Below are 14,529 nucleotides of genomic sequence, written 5' to 3'. Positions count from 1 at the left end.
TTCCCTCCATAGTGTAAACATGGGGAAGACAATAGCCCGATAATGGCGATAAGTCAGTCCCACAGTTTTCGAGCATGTGCTCTCCCATTGGCTTGCAAGCCTCAGGCTTCGGGCTGACTCTGTCCCACCATTGGCCCTCCGGTGTCCTCCCCCGTCCAATCACTGCTCTGCCAAGGTCAAACTGTCTCGGTTTGCAGCACAGGCAGATCCCACAGCCCTTTTCCTTCTGGGTAAAATGAGGGGGTTTTCGTCCTTCCCTACAGGTGGCTGGTTTGCAACGGTCACCACACGTTTAAAAAAAATTCACACACAAGCATCTTCCACCCTTCAATTGGAGTTCAGGACTGGAACTTCGGCTCCTTCATCGAAACACCCGTGAGCTTGTGGAAGTAATTCATCCTCGTTCGAGGGACCGCCTATGATGAAAACCCAAGTTACACCTATTTCAACAAGGCTTAATATTTATGGGGTATTCAACAGCAATATTAGCGTGGCAAAGCTCAAGTTTTTATTAGTTCCGCTGCTTTTACTGATTTCACGGATTGCCAACTATGGTGGAGGTGGGGGCCTGTCCATAGCATAGCCTGTGTCGGAGCACTGAATGACTGACCACAACTTCAGAATTTTTGCGTTTAAATGTGCATGCGCTAAATCCTGAAGTTGTGGCCAGTTTCAGAGGAGTGATGATGGCAAACGCTGACAATGCGTTGTCATTATCCACCTCAAATTCCAGGCCAATGGGTCCAGCTTTCGCTTAATGGAATCCAGCAAATCAGTGTTCACCGCAGGAGACATCAACCTGTTTATTTCATCCTACTATTTCCTAATAAAATAAACTGTTCCAGGTTCTTGCAGTTGTTGTGTACTGTTCTGCTGTAATGTATTGCAGCCATTAGGTTATTTTTGTACATTTTCCTTACGTCTGAAGTAACAAGCAATTGCTGTCCTACTGCTGCTTGACTGTGAGTGATTAGTTTCCAGCTTGTGTGTTTTTATTCTGAGATCACATGGCAACTTCAAAGCATCTCCTCACTGATCAACTATCTCTTGGTCCCAAGGAGATGATACAATGACAGGTGATGGAGGAGAGTACCTTAGACCAGAGGACCTGAAAGAACTAGGAGATGACTCTCTACCCAGCAGTCGGTACCTGGACAATATGATGTACAGAGGAATAGGTCGCCTTGGCGAGCGCTCAGACAGGTAGCTTTATGTTTGTTTTTGCAAGCTTGATTAAAATGCTGCTATAATGAATTGATATTTAAAATGCAGTATTCTCATTGGCTAAGAGAAATTCCAGTCTCACCCATTATGTGTGAAGTGCAATGTGCTTTACTCCCCAGGAAGTTAATAATTCATGTTCGTTATGTGTGGGTCAAAGCCTCTGTTCTCTCATAAGTTTTGAAATATTCCATGCAAAGTTTCAGAAGTAGCCAGGCTGTCCAAACAGTGCAAAGCTGCATCTCATGAGGGCCCACTAATCCGGTAGCAGTAATGAACTCTAAGATATGTTTTTCATTTGTTCTCATGCCAACCATTGATTTTTTTTTGTGATATCTGAAAGCTTCACTAATATAATGTCTGTGTTATTTTGTTTTGGTATCATTGTATCACTAATTGAGACTAATAAACTATAATATTAAATTTATTATCAGCTCGTTATAAGTTTCCCTACCTAATTATAATCCTTGCCTCTGCCTTTTACTTAATTTCTATTTAAGACAAATGAAGCCCCTGTGTAGCCCACATCTAATGTTTATTTCCTGATCACCTCAGCAATCAATTTACAGAGAAACAAGCTTATACTGCTTCCTTCCCCATTATTGCTTAATGGGAAAGTGCTTTGGATGATGATGATGATTCAGCCACACAGCCAAAAAGAACTAGGATTTAATTTTCAGCCTGTGTTGTGTTGGCCGATCTTAACTGGAGCAGTAGTTGTGGTGTTGCAATTGATCTCAGTACTTTTGAGATAGGAAAAGGAAAAATCAGCCAGCGTTCATACCCCTGATCGATACAACAACTTGCATTTATATAGCGCCTTTAACATAGTAAAATGTCCCCAGGCACTTCACAGGAGAGTTATCAAACAAAATTTGACATCGAGCCAGATAACAACCTATTAAAAGACAAAAGCTTGGTCAAAGAAGTAGGTTTTAAGGAGCATCTTAAAGGAAGAGCGATTTAGGGAGGGAATTCCAGAGCTTAGGCCAAAGCTGCCAATGTTGGAACGATTAAACTCGGTGATGCTCAAGAGGCCAGAATTGAAGGAGCGCAGATAGCTCGGAGGGTTGTAGAGTGAAGTCATTCGCTGGTGGCCCTGAAGTACATTTTGCACAAGGATCTCGCGATCCCTGTTTTCTGACCTTCAATTCAAATCAACGTGGTTTAGTGGGGAATCCCTTGTGCAGACTGCTGTGACGTCAACTGGCTGACTAAGCAGTCAATCAAAACACACAATTCTCAAAAGATAGCAAACAAGGAAGTGAGTAAACTCTTAAAATTCTAACTTAAAATTTTTTTTTAGAGAGAGCAATACAAAGATTGGGTTTCTCAAATGGGAAAAAGGCAAACTTGAAACAAAGATGGACAAACATTAAAAATAAATGTAAAAACATTTTTTGCAAAGTTTCTTAAAAAATCTAATTATTATTAACATGGACAAATTTCACACTGCACAAAATTAAAATTAGTTTTCCAGGCCTTTAACATTTGTTTAGCAGTAATAATGCTGTTAAAACCCGAGTTATACTTAATTTCTTTGAGTCTAACTTTTAGTGGAGAATTTAACAGCGTACTTACCATGGAAGAACCAATGTTTTTGTCAGTTTCTCTGATTACACAGATTTCTGGTTCTGTGGGGTGGTGGGGTGCACAGCGCAGCCAGTGTCGGAGGTGTTATTGACAAACTGCAGCTTCACGCACCAAATCCCGAAGTTACAGTCAGTTTCAAAGGCGGAATGACGGTGCATGCTGCCAGTTCGCCATCATCCTGACTGTAAATTCCGGGCCATTATATAAATACAGGCCCTTTCCTATTGTTGGGGAGAAGTACAAATTGGAGGCCAAAAGGTTTATCACAGGAAAAAGGGGACGTCAGTTTTGTCCATTCTGGGCCATTTTATAGTGATATTGATGAGCACTGGGAGGAGGTCACCTGAGTGCCCTCGCAACCAGGTGTGTTATAATAGGGAGACATGAAAAGGAACATAGGTGGAGAAAATACTTAACAAAATGCAAAATAATTAATTGCTGAAACTTTTGTTGGGAATGGAATAATGAACACATAGCTAAATCTGACTGTTAGAGATTTACAGCTTAATATTTGTCAAGGAATCAAGCTGCATGTAAAATTATGAGGCAATGGATGTCACTGATTCCTGTTAATAACCATGTCTTTAACTCATTTTCCCCTAACTGTCATTTATTTTTTTCTAAATGAGTATGTATTGCATCAAAATATCAGTAAAAATGTTATTCTTTTCTGGCATGATACTGTGAGCATCTTTTTGAAAAATCCAGTCCTTCTAATTATTCAGGTAAATTTGCAAAAAAGGCATGACTTTGATATTAAATTATCAGTTTTTTTTATCTGTCTGTTAACATTGTTGTTCTGTATGCATCTGTGTGTGTGTGTGAGAGTGAGTGAGTGTGTGTGTGTGTGAGAGCATTGTTTTACCATTGTTCTGCCATTCTCCCTTCATTGTTGCTGTTTTCCCTCTCCTTTTCATATGCTTCCACACAGTGCTGTAAACAGGTAGGTGGTCCTTGACACCAGAGTAATGTCACAATGCTGTGGCTGTGTCTGCAATCTACTTTTGACGAGATAGTAATGCTGCTTGGGGTTGGGGTTTGAGGCATTCACCTTGTGCACTAGAGCGATTTTCATGGCTGCATCGCTTTCCTTTGGTGTTTTCCTATGCTCACTGCTAAGCTGCTCACATCAGGCGGGGTCTACGAGACTGTAATAATGCTGAAACAGCTGCCATTACTGCCTTTTTTCTTGTGACTGCTGGCCTGAGATTCAGCAGCTTTGATTATTCAGCTGGAATCTACCACTGATTGACTAAATGGGGGTGGGAGAGGGGAGGGGAGTCGAAGCTTGATTATTATTTTATATATTTTTTTCCTCTGCCAGTGGGTTGCTGGGTGTATATTTTTAGGAATACATTCCTGCTGCAGAGACACAATTTGTTTTCCTCTTTCAGGTATTTGTTGTAAAAATTATAGATGTGATTTTTGGGGGGGGATTTTGCTAGCAGTCACATCTATGTACTGTTTATCATGATCACCTATTTTATGTTTGTGCTGAGTATTACTGCTGTCTCTGATGTACTGCTTGCCTGTTAAGGATTAGACAAAGCCTTATATTGTGATTAATAGAAATTAGGAATGTTATTTTATAGACATTGGCATTTTATGTTTTAATTTTTTATGAAGTCATTTTTAACATCCTATGAAAATGATTATGCCATGATTTTTGAATTAATTAATGACCTTTTGTCATGTCATATAGACTATGCACCGAATCCATCCACGTAGGTTTTGTTGCGCTGACTAACTTAACTGCCACGTTAAGGTAATGCAGAACTCTGGGAGTATAGCTTCAGTTCTCCCTTACATCTTCATCGCTGAACTTGCTATCTTTAGACTCGAAGGAGCAAGGCATATGCTTAACCCTTTAAGAGCACATTTCTACTTGAGTCACTCAGGATAAATGTAACATGGAAATGTCCCAGGGAATCTCAACCTGAATGTTGAGGCAACAAAAAATGCATCAAAAAGAGAATGAAAAAAATCTTGCTGCTTAATGGCACAAATTATTAATTGCTATTCGATTATGATATATATTTTTGACTACTGCCTTGTGATGTATATATTTGACTATTGAATCTGGTGTAAGCTGATATCTTGGATACTAGGTTCAAAATTCTTAGCAAGGTACAAGTGGAGGTGGACATCATCGGCTCCGCAATGTGATTTTAACAAAGACTCGGGGGTGGGGGTGGGAGCCTGGCGGGATGCAGGAGAGTGGCCAGAATAGACCATGGTAAGTAAAAAAAGATGATGTTATTCTTCAGGAAGATTGCTTAGGAGGAGCAGGAGAATCCTTGGGCCTCCACAGGCTTAGCCCTTCCTACCCTAACATCTTTTTGGAACCCACTTCAATTTAGAAAATAAATAGTTAGCTATGGTGGAATTTTGATTAATTTTTTTGAGTTTTCTTATGGCAGTATGTTGTAGTGATATCACTAATACAACATAGCTCTTTTACAAACAGTGGGGAATTTGACTTCAAACTGGCTTGAGAGCTACTCCAGAGCTGCCCAAACCCAGGAAACCATGTTATTGACTGGGAAATCCACATTCCCCATTATGTGTGGTTTCCAGCATTTTGGAGACTCTGGAGTCACTCTCAGTTGCAGACTCCACGGTTTACTTCTGGCTGATCAAAAGGCCTATCATCGTCATGAAAAAGTATTTTATAACTCATTTGTTGCAAGGTCATAATGCAGTATTGTACATTGTGAACCTCGAGAAACATTACCATTGGCCAAATGCAACTCTTTTCCGTACAATTATAATTGAAAATAAGTCAAAACATAAAGGGACTAATTTGCTTCGCTGCGTGGCCAAATGGATCGCCCGCCCTTGTAGAACTTGTCTGATTTTCATTCCATTGAGTTTGAAAATGCACTTCAAAGTGAGAATTGTGAACAGATATTAGTTCAGAGTGGGGAAATAAAGCATCCACCCAAGGCCAAAGATTATAAGTTAGGCTCTTCAGTATGTGGGTTTTATTTATATATGATAATGTTACACAGAAGTAAAATTTATTACCAAAATTCTAGTCATGTTACTATTAAGGCATAACTACTTACATTGCTATAGTGCTGTTCATGTGCAGAGAAATGTCATAGAATGGGCAATAAGGAGCACCAAAAGGAAGGTGAAAGGGAAGAGATGGATTAAAAAGGGCACAACAGCAGTCAAAGAAAGGGTCTTTAGCAGGCTTTTGAAGGCGATGAAAGATGACAAGACAGTGATACTGAGGGATGTCATTCCAGCGTGGAGGCCCTGACCTGCGAGGGAACATCAGCCGCGGGTCGGGGCCATAAAAGGAGCGGCAGCCATGGGCAGCGTGGAGGCATGCCACGACAAGGTACAGCACGAGCTGGTTCAGGAGGGCGACAGCTGTGAAGAGTGACATCATCAAGATCCAGGTTGGTGATTGGAGCATGGGCAGATACAGCAGGAGTGGCGAGGTCGGGGCGAAGGAGTGGCGAGAGACTGTGGAGGGACGTGATCGGGGCCCAGGCGAAGCACGAGTTTGGGGCCAGGGGCCCAGAGGCAACATGGACCAGAACACACTGCGATACATGTGCGCACAAGGTCCGTGCAGCAGAGCTGGTCTCCAGTTGTCTTGGGTAATCCTTGCTACTGGACCAAGACCTAGCTCTGTCGAGCTGGTGGCTGGTGTGCAACAGCCACCCCATGTTAAAAAAATGCACGCACAGGCATCTTCCATCCTTCAGGATGTAGTTCGGGTCCTTCATTGAAACACCTGTGAACTCGCCCTTTTTTTTGGCGTGGAAGCAAGTCATCCTCGTTTCGAGGGACCGCCTATGATGATGAGTTCCAGAGAGCAGGGGCTTAGGCACTGGAGGATAAAATAGGGACCCAAGAATCTTTGAGATGTGAAAAATGATTTTAGGTCCAACAAGCTTGTCCATTTTTGATAACTCTCAAACCCAGCTGCCTGCCTTCTCACGTATTAATCAATTCCTTCTACCCCCAGAAACACAACTAATTGTTGCTTGAACCCACTATCTACTTCAGTGGCCTTCCCTGGCACCTTATTACACAAGACTCCTACCTTTTAGGTGAACTGTTCCACCTGACTTCCATTTTTACTCCCGGGTTCTTTATTTTTAGCTTGAATCACCCTGGTATTGGAACCCTTTGCCATTGTGAACAATTTGGCTTGATCAACTTTCAGTTCCCTTCTTTAATAGCACATGTTACTTGACTCTTTCTAACGTGACTCAAGTAGATCATTGTGAACTTACACGTTTGAAGATTATTAGAATTTTACCCATAGAAATCTGCTTACAATTAACACCAGCTTCTGCAGACTTTTTGGTACACGGCATAGTCACATGGTTACCATAAGATGCATGTGACTGACCACCACTTGCCTCAATGTATCTTCCAGGGGTTTCCACAGAATGAGCAGTGATAAGGTTGCATAAAGCCAAAGGGGAGTTTGCTCATCACGATATTGGGATTCTTGGAGTTGCTTTTTAATTCTTTACATGCATGTTGTTTTCTAAAAATACATCCCTTTAAAGTCTTTTTCTAAGATCAGTCATAGTTTGAATGACTAAAGTGTTTAGCTTTTCAAGTTGAGGAGGTGCTGTCTACTACTTTTATCTGATGCACAGTGGTTTCTTTGTGTCAGATAATGCAGCACAGAAAATATTTTGGTTCTTCAGTCATTTTCTCTCCCATTTTTAGAATAATTTTGTGCCTTGATTGAACGAAAAGCAAAATATACCGTGATTATGCAAAACATCTCTTTTATATAGCTTATTATGCATAGTAGGTCAGAATTTATTATTCACTCTATTTAAATGGTCCATCATTATCAAACTGCTTTGCAGGAGTTTATTTTTTGGCTGCTCCCAGTAGTAAGGTATTCAGTATTTTATCCCTTGAACACGAGGAATGCTACCAGTAGGCCTACTTTATTTTCCTTTTGTTAATTCCCAGTCCCCTGGAAGTTGCATAATATGCTAATAGCATGCTTTCTTCACTCTCCTGCCCATCCCATCACATCATCACTGTGCTGCTGCATTTCCATGACAACCGGTCAAACCATCAGCCTGCGATCCTTCAGTTCAGACAGGTCCAACACACCAAGCCATGGCCCATACCAGAGGGACAGTGCCATGATTGAAGAATTAATTGCAGCTACAAGTAGCCAGGTATGCAACATTGAATCTCTGGTACAGTCTGAATAGCACTTGGATATTTTAATGCATATTTATGATTTGGGTTGCCCCTGGCAATTTTTAAACTACATGCAGTATTATCACCAATTAAAATGAGTCCGTGTTTCTTCTGCATCTGACGAGAGTAATTCCTTTTTTGTTTATTTAAAAATTATTCTTGGATAATATGTTTGCTACTGTTTTCTATTATAATTAAAAAATTAATTTAATAAAGTAGCATTTTGCTGTAAAAGTAGCATTTTGCTATAAAATGCAACATAAATTTAGTATTGACTGGTTTTCAGTGGTAAGAATTCTAACTTAGAATAAGAAGTTTACTATATGCATCCATTTAAATTGTAATAGCTTTTGAAATTGAGTTATATCATTAAATGCTGTTATTTTTAAGCATGTGCAGTAGTTCTAACTTTACTTAAGTTGACAGTGTTATCAGTAATTATATAGAAAATGTTTCATTGGCTCTAAAAAGTATTCCTTTGAAATTACAGGTAGCTCTGGCCAAGTGCCCAGACAAGGACTCCTCATATCGCTTAAGTTGGGAAGCAGAGAACTTGGACAATGTGGCTCTTTCCTCCAGTCCAATCCATTCAGGGTGAGACATCTAAACATATCTGGGAAATACAGAGAAGGAAGAATAGCGCATGTATTTGTGGGGGAGCTGGGAGATTAGCATGAGATATTCTGCATTCTGTATCACTCTGCCCAAGAATTTTTAAAATACATTTTAATTTTGCATTCTTCACATTCAAATAAGGAAGTAACATTGTTTTTTGAAGAAAGATGTTTCATTCTTAAAATACTAAATTATTTTTGCATATTTCAAGGAGGCCTAAACATTTTTTAATAAAGATTTTGTTATATAAACTGTAAGCAGCTTATTGGAGAGATGTATAGATTTGAAGCTGACAATCAGCCAGACTCAGCAGGAGGATTTCTCATTGGCATTGGGCAGGCAGATGGAAAGCATCACTTTGGGCTCCTTCAGGAGGTCGATACAGCTCACTTCACTCAGCGTACTAATACACAACACACCATGCACTGTACCACCCCATTAGTGTACTCTATAATACTTATTACCTGAACCAGTGAAGTTCTCTCTCTTTGGGAAGCTGTTGGTAAGCCTGAAGTTAGTAAGACCTGAGACACCAGAAATTTTTCTGAATTCTAAACTGATATTTTGAAGTTATGCTTAAATTAATATTTTAAATCAAAAAACTTTACTGCTACTCAAAAATACCTTGATTTGACTTTGAAATGGGTAACTTTAGAATTCATACCCAAGATTTCAACAAGTGATCATCATCATAGGCAGTCCCTTGAAATCGAGGAAGACTTGCTTCCATGCTAAAAGTGAGTTCTAAGGTGGTTGTACAGTCCAATGTGGGAATTACAGTCTCTGTCACAGGTGGGGCAGACAGTGGCTGAAGGAAAGGGTGAAACAATGAAACATAGAAAATAGGTGCAGGAGTGGGCCATTCGGCCCTTCGAGCCTGCACCATCATACGATAAGATCATGGCTGATCATTCCCTCAGTACCCCTTTTCTGCTTTCTCTCCACACCCCTTGATCCCTTTAGCCGTAAGGGCCATATCTAACTCCCTCTTGAATATATCCAATAAACTGGCATCAACAACTCTCTATGGCAGGGAATTCTACAGGTTAACAACTCTCTGAGTGAAGAAGTTTGTGATATCTTCACAGAGCACAAGCACACACAGCGCCTAAAATGGCAGGCTGCTCTTTCGGAAGTCTCCGGAATTGCCTGGTTCTGTTTAATTATTAACTCTGCAATTGCAGTACACAATACGTCCACATCCACAGTGTGGAGCTACAAACATTACAAGCTTACAGACATTACACTTCTCCCTCCTTAATGAAGAAGCCATCATAACAAACATCATACATAACTTTCATGTTTATACATAACAGGATATAAACTTATTTCTTTCCATTTACAAATTTAACTTCACCACTTGTTTTCTGTTTCAAAGAGGATACCTTCGCTCTCGAACAGAACTTTCCATACATGGCGTCGAATCTAAACTCATTCGAGGCTCATCCTGAGGAACGTTTTCCTGCACGGAATTTCCTTGATTTTCATTTGAACTCACTCTAACTTCAGGCTCTTTGTTTTCCTAACTCGGACTCAAACTTTCATTCTGATTCTCTCCTGGATTTGTTTCCAGTACATTGGATTTAGGATTTGCTCCTGGTATATCAAAACTATCTGATGAGTCAGAAATAATTGAATCATTCCCACCTTCAACTCCTTCCATGTCTGTAGGTAAAATATGATCAATATGAACAAACGTAACCTGTCCATTATCAAACATCTTGACCAAATATGTGCGAGGACCACATATCTTCACCACTCTTGCACCCCACATGATACAATCTTTATCAACTGATAATTCATTCCTACGAATGAAGAATGGATGTGTATCTTTGTCTGTTACCTGGTTTGGCCATCCATTTGCAATATACTCACACACCTTTGACATCACTGGGTCACGTTTGGTTGCTCTACCAATCTCTTCAGCTGTGACTGGCAGTTCATCAATGTATGAAAAATAAAACACTTCCTCCCTATCGGGTGTAACTTGTGATGGGGAAGGCAATCAAGACATTGCATCAGCATTAATGTGATCAGCTGATCGTCTGTATTCAATATCATATGTATATGCTGACAAAATCAAAGCCCATTTTTGCATTCCGGCTGCAGCTAATGTTGGAACTGGGGACTTTGGCTGGAGGATTGCTGTTAGGGGCTTATGGTCCGTAACGATGGTAAACTTATGACCATACAAGTATTTGTGAAACTTCTTGACCCCAAAAATTAATGCGAAAGCTTCCTTTTCAATTTGCGCATAATTACTCTCACTGGCACTGAGAGTGCGTGAAGCAAAAGCAATTGGTCTCTCCTCCCACTACTTAATACATGAGGGATTATTGCCTCAACTCCATACGGAGAGGCATCACATGCTAGCTTAATCTCCTTAGATATGTCATAATGAACTAACATGGTACTCTCTACCAATTTGCTTTTACACTCCTTGAACGCTGTATCGCATTCTTTTGACCACTTCCAATGGACCTGTTTTTTCAAAAGTTCATTCAGTGGATGTAATACTGTAGTCAAATTTGGTAGGAACTTCCCATAATAGTTCAAAAGACCCAAGAATGAACGAAGTTCAGTGACATTCCTGGGAGTGGGTGCATTTCTAATTGCATCCAATTTTTCCATGGTTGGATGTAAACCATCTTTGTCTACTCTGTACCCGAAGTACTCCACTGAAATAACTCACACTTATGAGCAGACACTCGTACTCTGTGCTTCTCTAGCCATTTGAGGACTTCATTCAATATGTTATTATGAATTTGCCTATTTGGTGCTGAAATTAGTATGTCATCCAAATAACATACTACCCCTTCAATACCTTGCAAAATCTGATTCATCACCCCTTGAAATATGGCAGGGGCGGAAGACACTCCAAATGGTAGCCTATTAAATTGATATAGGCCTAGATGAGTATTTATAGTCAAACATGACTTGGACTCCTCATTTAGTTCAAGCTGTAAGTAGGCATTCGTAAGATCCAGTTTTGAGAAGATCTGACCACCTGTCAGTGTTGTGAACAAATCTTCTATATTCGGCAATGTATTAGAGATATTACCCTCTAGAACCTGGTTTATGGTTACTTTATAATCACCACACAACCTTACCTTACCATCAGACTTAGGTACAACAATGGGTGTAGCCCAATTACATCGATCTATCTTACAAATAATGTTCTCAGTCTCTAGTCTTTTGAGTTCTTGCTCAACTTTCTCCTTGAGTGCATATGTTACGGAACCTGGCTTGTAGTAAACCGATCTAGCGTCCTTTTGTACTCTGACACTCGCCTTGAAGCCTTGGATCGGACTGCCAGTTTCGCAGAACACCTTCGGATAATGCTTGATAATCTCATCCGTTGATGAAAATCTCGCTTCCACACACAAAATCTTATTCCAATCCAGCTTCAGTGAGCTCAACCAATTTCTTCCTAGTAAGGCAGACTTGTTTCCTTTTACTACTATTAGAGGCAAGTTCTGAAATTGATCTTTATATTTCACCGGTACGGTGATATGACCTACCACAGGAATTTTCTCTCCCGAGTAGCCTCGCAGCTCAATCTTGGATTTCTCCAGTTGGAAATCACGCAATTTGTCGAGGTATAGTGACTACAGTACTACACTCACGGATGCACCCGTGTCAATTTCCATTGGTATCTTGAATCCCGCAACATCTATGTGGATTTTGATGCTTTCCAAATCGCTGTCCGTTAACCTCGTGATCCTGATTACGTGTAACTCTAACATCTCCTCGTCCTGTTGTTGTTCTTCCATGCTATGTAGTCTCTTGGGATTTCTACTCATAGCTTTGAACACTGGACTCAGCTTTTAAAACTGGTTTACCCTTCAGTCAGCATGCCTTCGCCAGATGCCCAGTCTTTCTGCAGAAGAAACACTCTGCCTTCACGTATGGACAACTTTGAGCAATGTGTTGTCCCAGGCACCTCGACTTCGACGCTCTGTTAGAATTTCCAGTTTCTGAGACTTTCGGCCATGCCCGTCTTTTACTTTGAACCAGCAGGTGATTTACCTCGGTTGACTGACAACCGTAATCATTATTTAATTATCGGGAATATTGTTCGGCCATGCTCATCGACCTCGCTGTCTGACCAGCAATCTCAAAAATCAAGTCATCCGTCGTCAATAACTTCCTTCTGATCGCATCATTTTTCACCTCATAAACAAAACGATCCCGTAATGCTCGGTTTTGGAAGTTTCCAAAATTACAGTGCATCGATAGCTTTTTTAATGCTATGATGTAATCACCGATACTTTCATCAGCCTTTTGATTCCGAATCCCAAAACGATAGCTTTCAGCAATTTCTAACGGTTTGGGGTTATAGTGCTGCTCCAGCTTCATTAAAATCTCTTTAAGCATTGTGTCCTTTGGCCTCACTATGGCCCTGTACAACTGCAGTAAGACCTCCTTGCTCCTATACTCAAATCCCCTAGCTATGAAAGCCAACATAGCATTTGCCTTCTTCACCGCCTGCTGTACCTGCATGCCAACTTTCAATGACTGATGTACCATGACATCCAGGTCTCGTTGCACCTCCCCTTTTCCTAATCTGCCACCATTCAGATAATATTCTGTCTTCGCATCTTTGCCCCCAACGTGGATAACCTCACATTTATCCACATTATACGGCATCTGCCATGCATATTTGCCAACTCACCTAACCTGTCTAAGTCACCCTGCAGCCTCTTAGCATCCCCCTCACAGCTCACACCGCCACCCAGTTTAGTGACATCTGCAAACTTGGAGATATTACACTCAATTCCTCATCTCAATCATTAATGTATATTGTAAAGAGCTGGAGTACCAGCACTGAGCCCTGCGGCATTCCATGAGTCACTGCCTGCCATTCTGAAAAGGACCCGTTTATCCCGAGTTTCTGCTTCCTGTCTGCCAACCAGTTTTCTATCCACGTCAGTATATTACCCCCAATATCATGTGCTTTGATTTTGCACACCAATCTCTTGTGTGGGACCTTGTCAAAAGCCTTTTGAAAGTCCAAATACACCACATCAACTGGTTCTCCCTTGTCCACTCTACTAGTTACATCCTCAAAAAATTCCAGAAGATTTGTCAAGCATGATTTCCCCTTCATAAATCCATGCTGACTTGGACTGATCCTGTCACTGCTTTCCAAATGCGCTGCTATTTCATCCTTAATAATTGATTCCAACATTTTCCCCATCACTGATGTCAGGCTAACTGGTCTATAATTACCCGCTTTCTCTCTCCCTCCCTTTTTAAAAAGTGGTGTTACATTAGCTATCCTCCAGTCCATAGGAACTGATCCCGAGTCGATAGACTGTTGGAAAATGATCAACAATGCATCCACTATTTCTAGGGCCACTTCCTTAAGTACTCTGAGATGCAGACTATCAGGCCCCGGGGCTTTATCGGCCTTCAATCCCATCAATTTCCCCAACACAATTTCCCGCCTAATCAGTTCCTCCTCCTCACTAGACCCGCTGTCCCCTAGTACTTTCGGAAGGTTATTTGTGTCTTCCTTCATGAAGACAGAACCAAAGTATTTGTTCAATTGGTCTGCCATTTCTTTGTTCCCTATTATAAATTCACCTGAATCCAACTGCAAGGGACCTGCGTTTGTCTTTACTAATCTTTTTCTTTTCACATATCTGTAGAAGCTTTTGCAGTCAGTTTTTATGTTCCTGGCAAGCTTCTTCTCGTACTCTATTTTCCCCCTCTTAATTAAACCCTTTGTCCTCCTCTGCTGAATTCTAAATTTCTCTCAGTTCTCAGATTTGCTGCTTTTTCTGGCCAATTTATATGCCTCTTCCTTGGATTTAACACTATCCTTAATTTCCCTTGTTAGCCACGGTTGAGCCACCTTCCCTGTTTTATTTTTACTCCAGACAGGGATGTAGAATT

General features: G+C 40.8%; 1 protein-coding gene across 6 annotated transcripts in view; it reads left to right on the top strand.

Annotated features, from left to right (window-relative positions):
• The window catches only part of ank2b (ankyrin 2b, neuronal), a 1,291,078-nt gene that overhangs the window by 1,106,984 nt on the left and 169,565 nt on the right, over positions 1 to 14,529 (top strand). For 5 of the 6 annotated variants that reach the window (XM_070871180.1, XM_070871178.1, XM_070871177.1 and 2 more), the window contains 3 exons: positions 1,059 to 1,203; positions 7,886 to 7,988; positions 8,504 to 8,607. In XM_070871180.1, coding sequence (XP_070727281.1) covers positions 1,059 to 1,203; positions 7,886 to 7,988; positions 8,504 to 8,607 — 352 coding nt within the window. The remainder of the gene's footprint in view (positions 1 to 1,058; positions 1,204 to 7,885; positions 7,989 to 8,503; positions 8,608 to 14,529) is intronic. The other variant, XM_070871176.1, reaches the window with a different exon arrangement.

The sequence above is a fragment of the Pristiophorus japonicus genome, chromosome 2 (genome assembly GCF_044704955.1).
Source record: "Pristiophorus japonicus isolate sPriJap1 chromosome 2, sPriJap1.hap1, whole genome shotgun sequence".
In the NCBI taxonomy this organism is placed as follows: domain Eukaryota; kingdom Metazoa; phylum Chordata; class Chondrichthyes; family Pristiophoridae; genus Pristiophorus; species Pristiophorus japonicus.
This window is presented reverse-complemented; position numbering and strand designations above follow the sequence as displayed.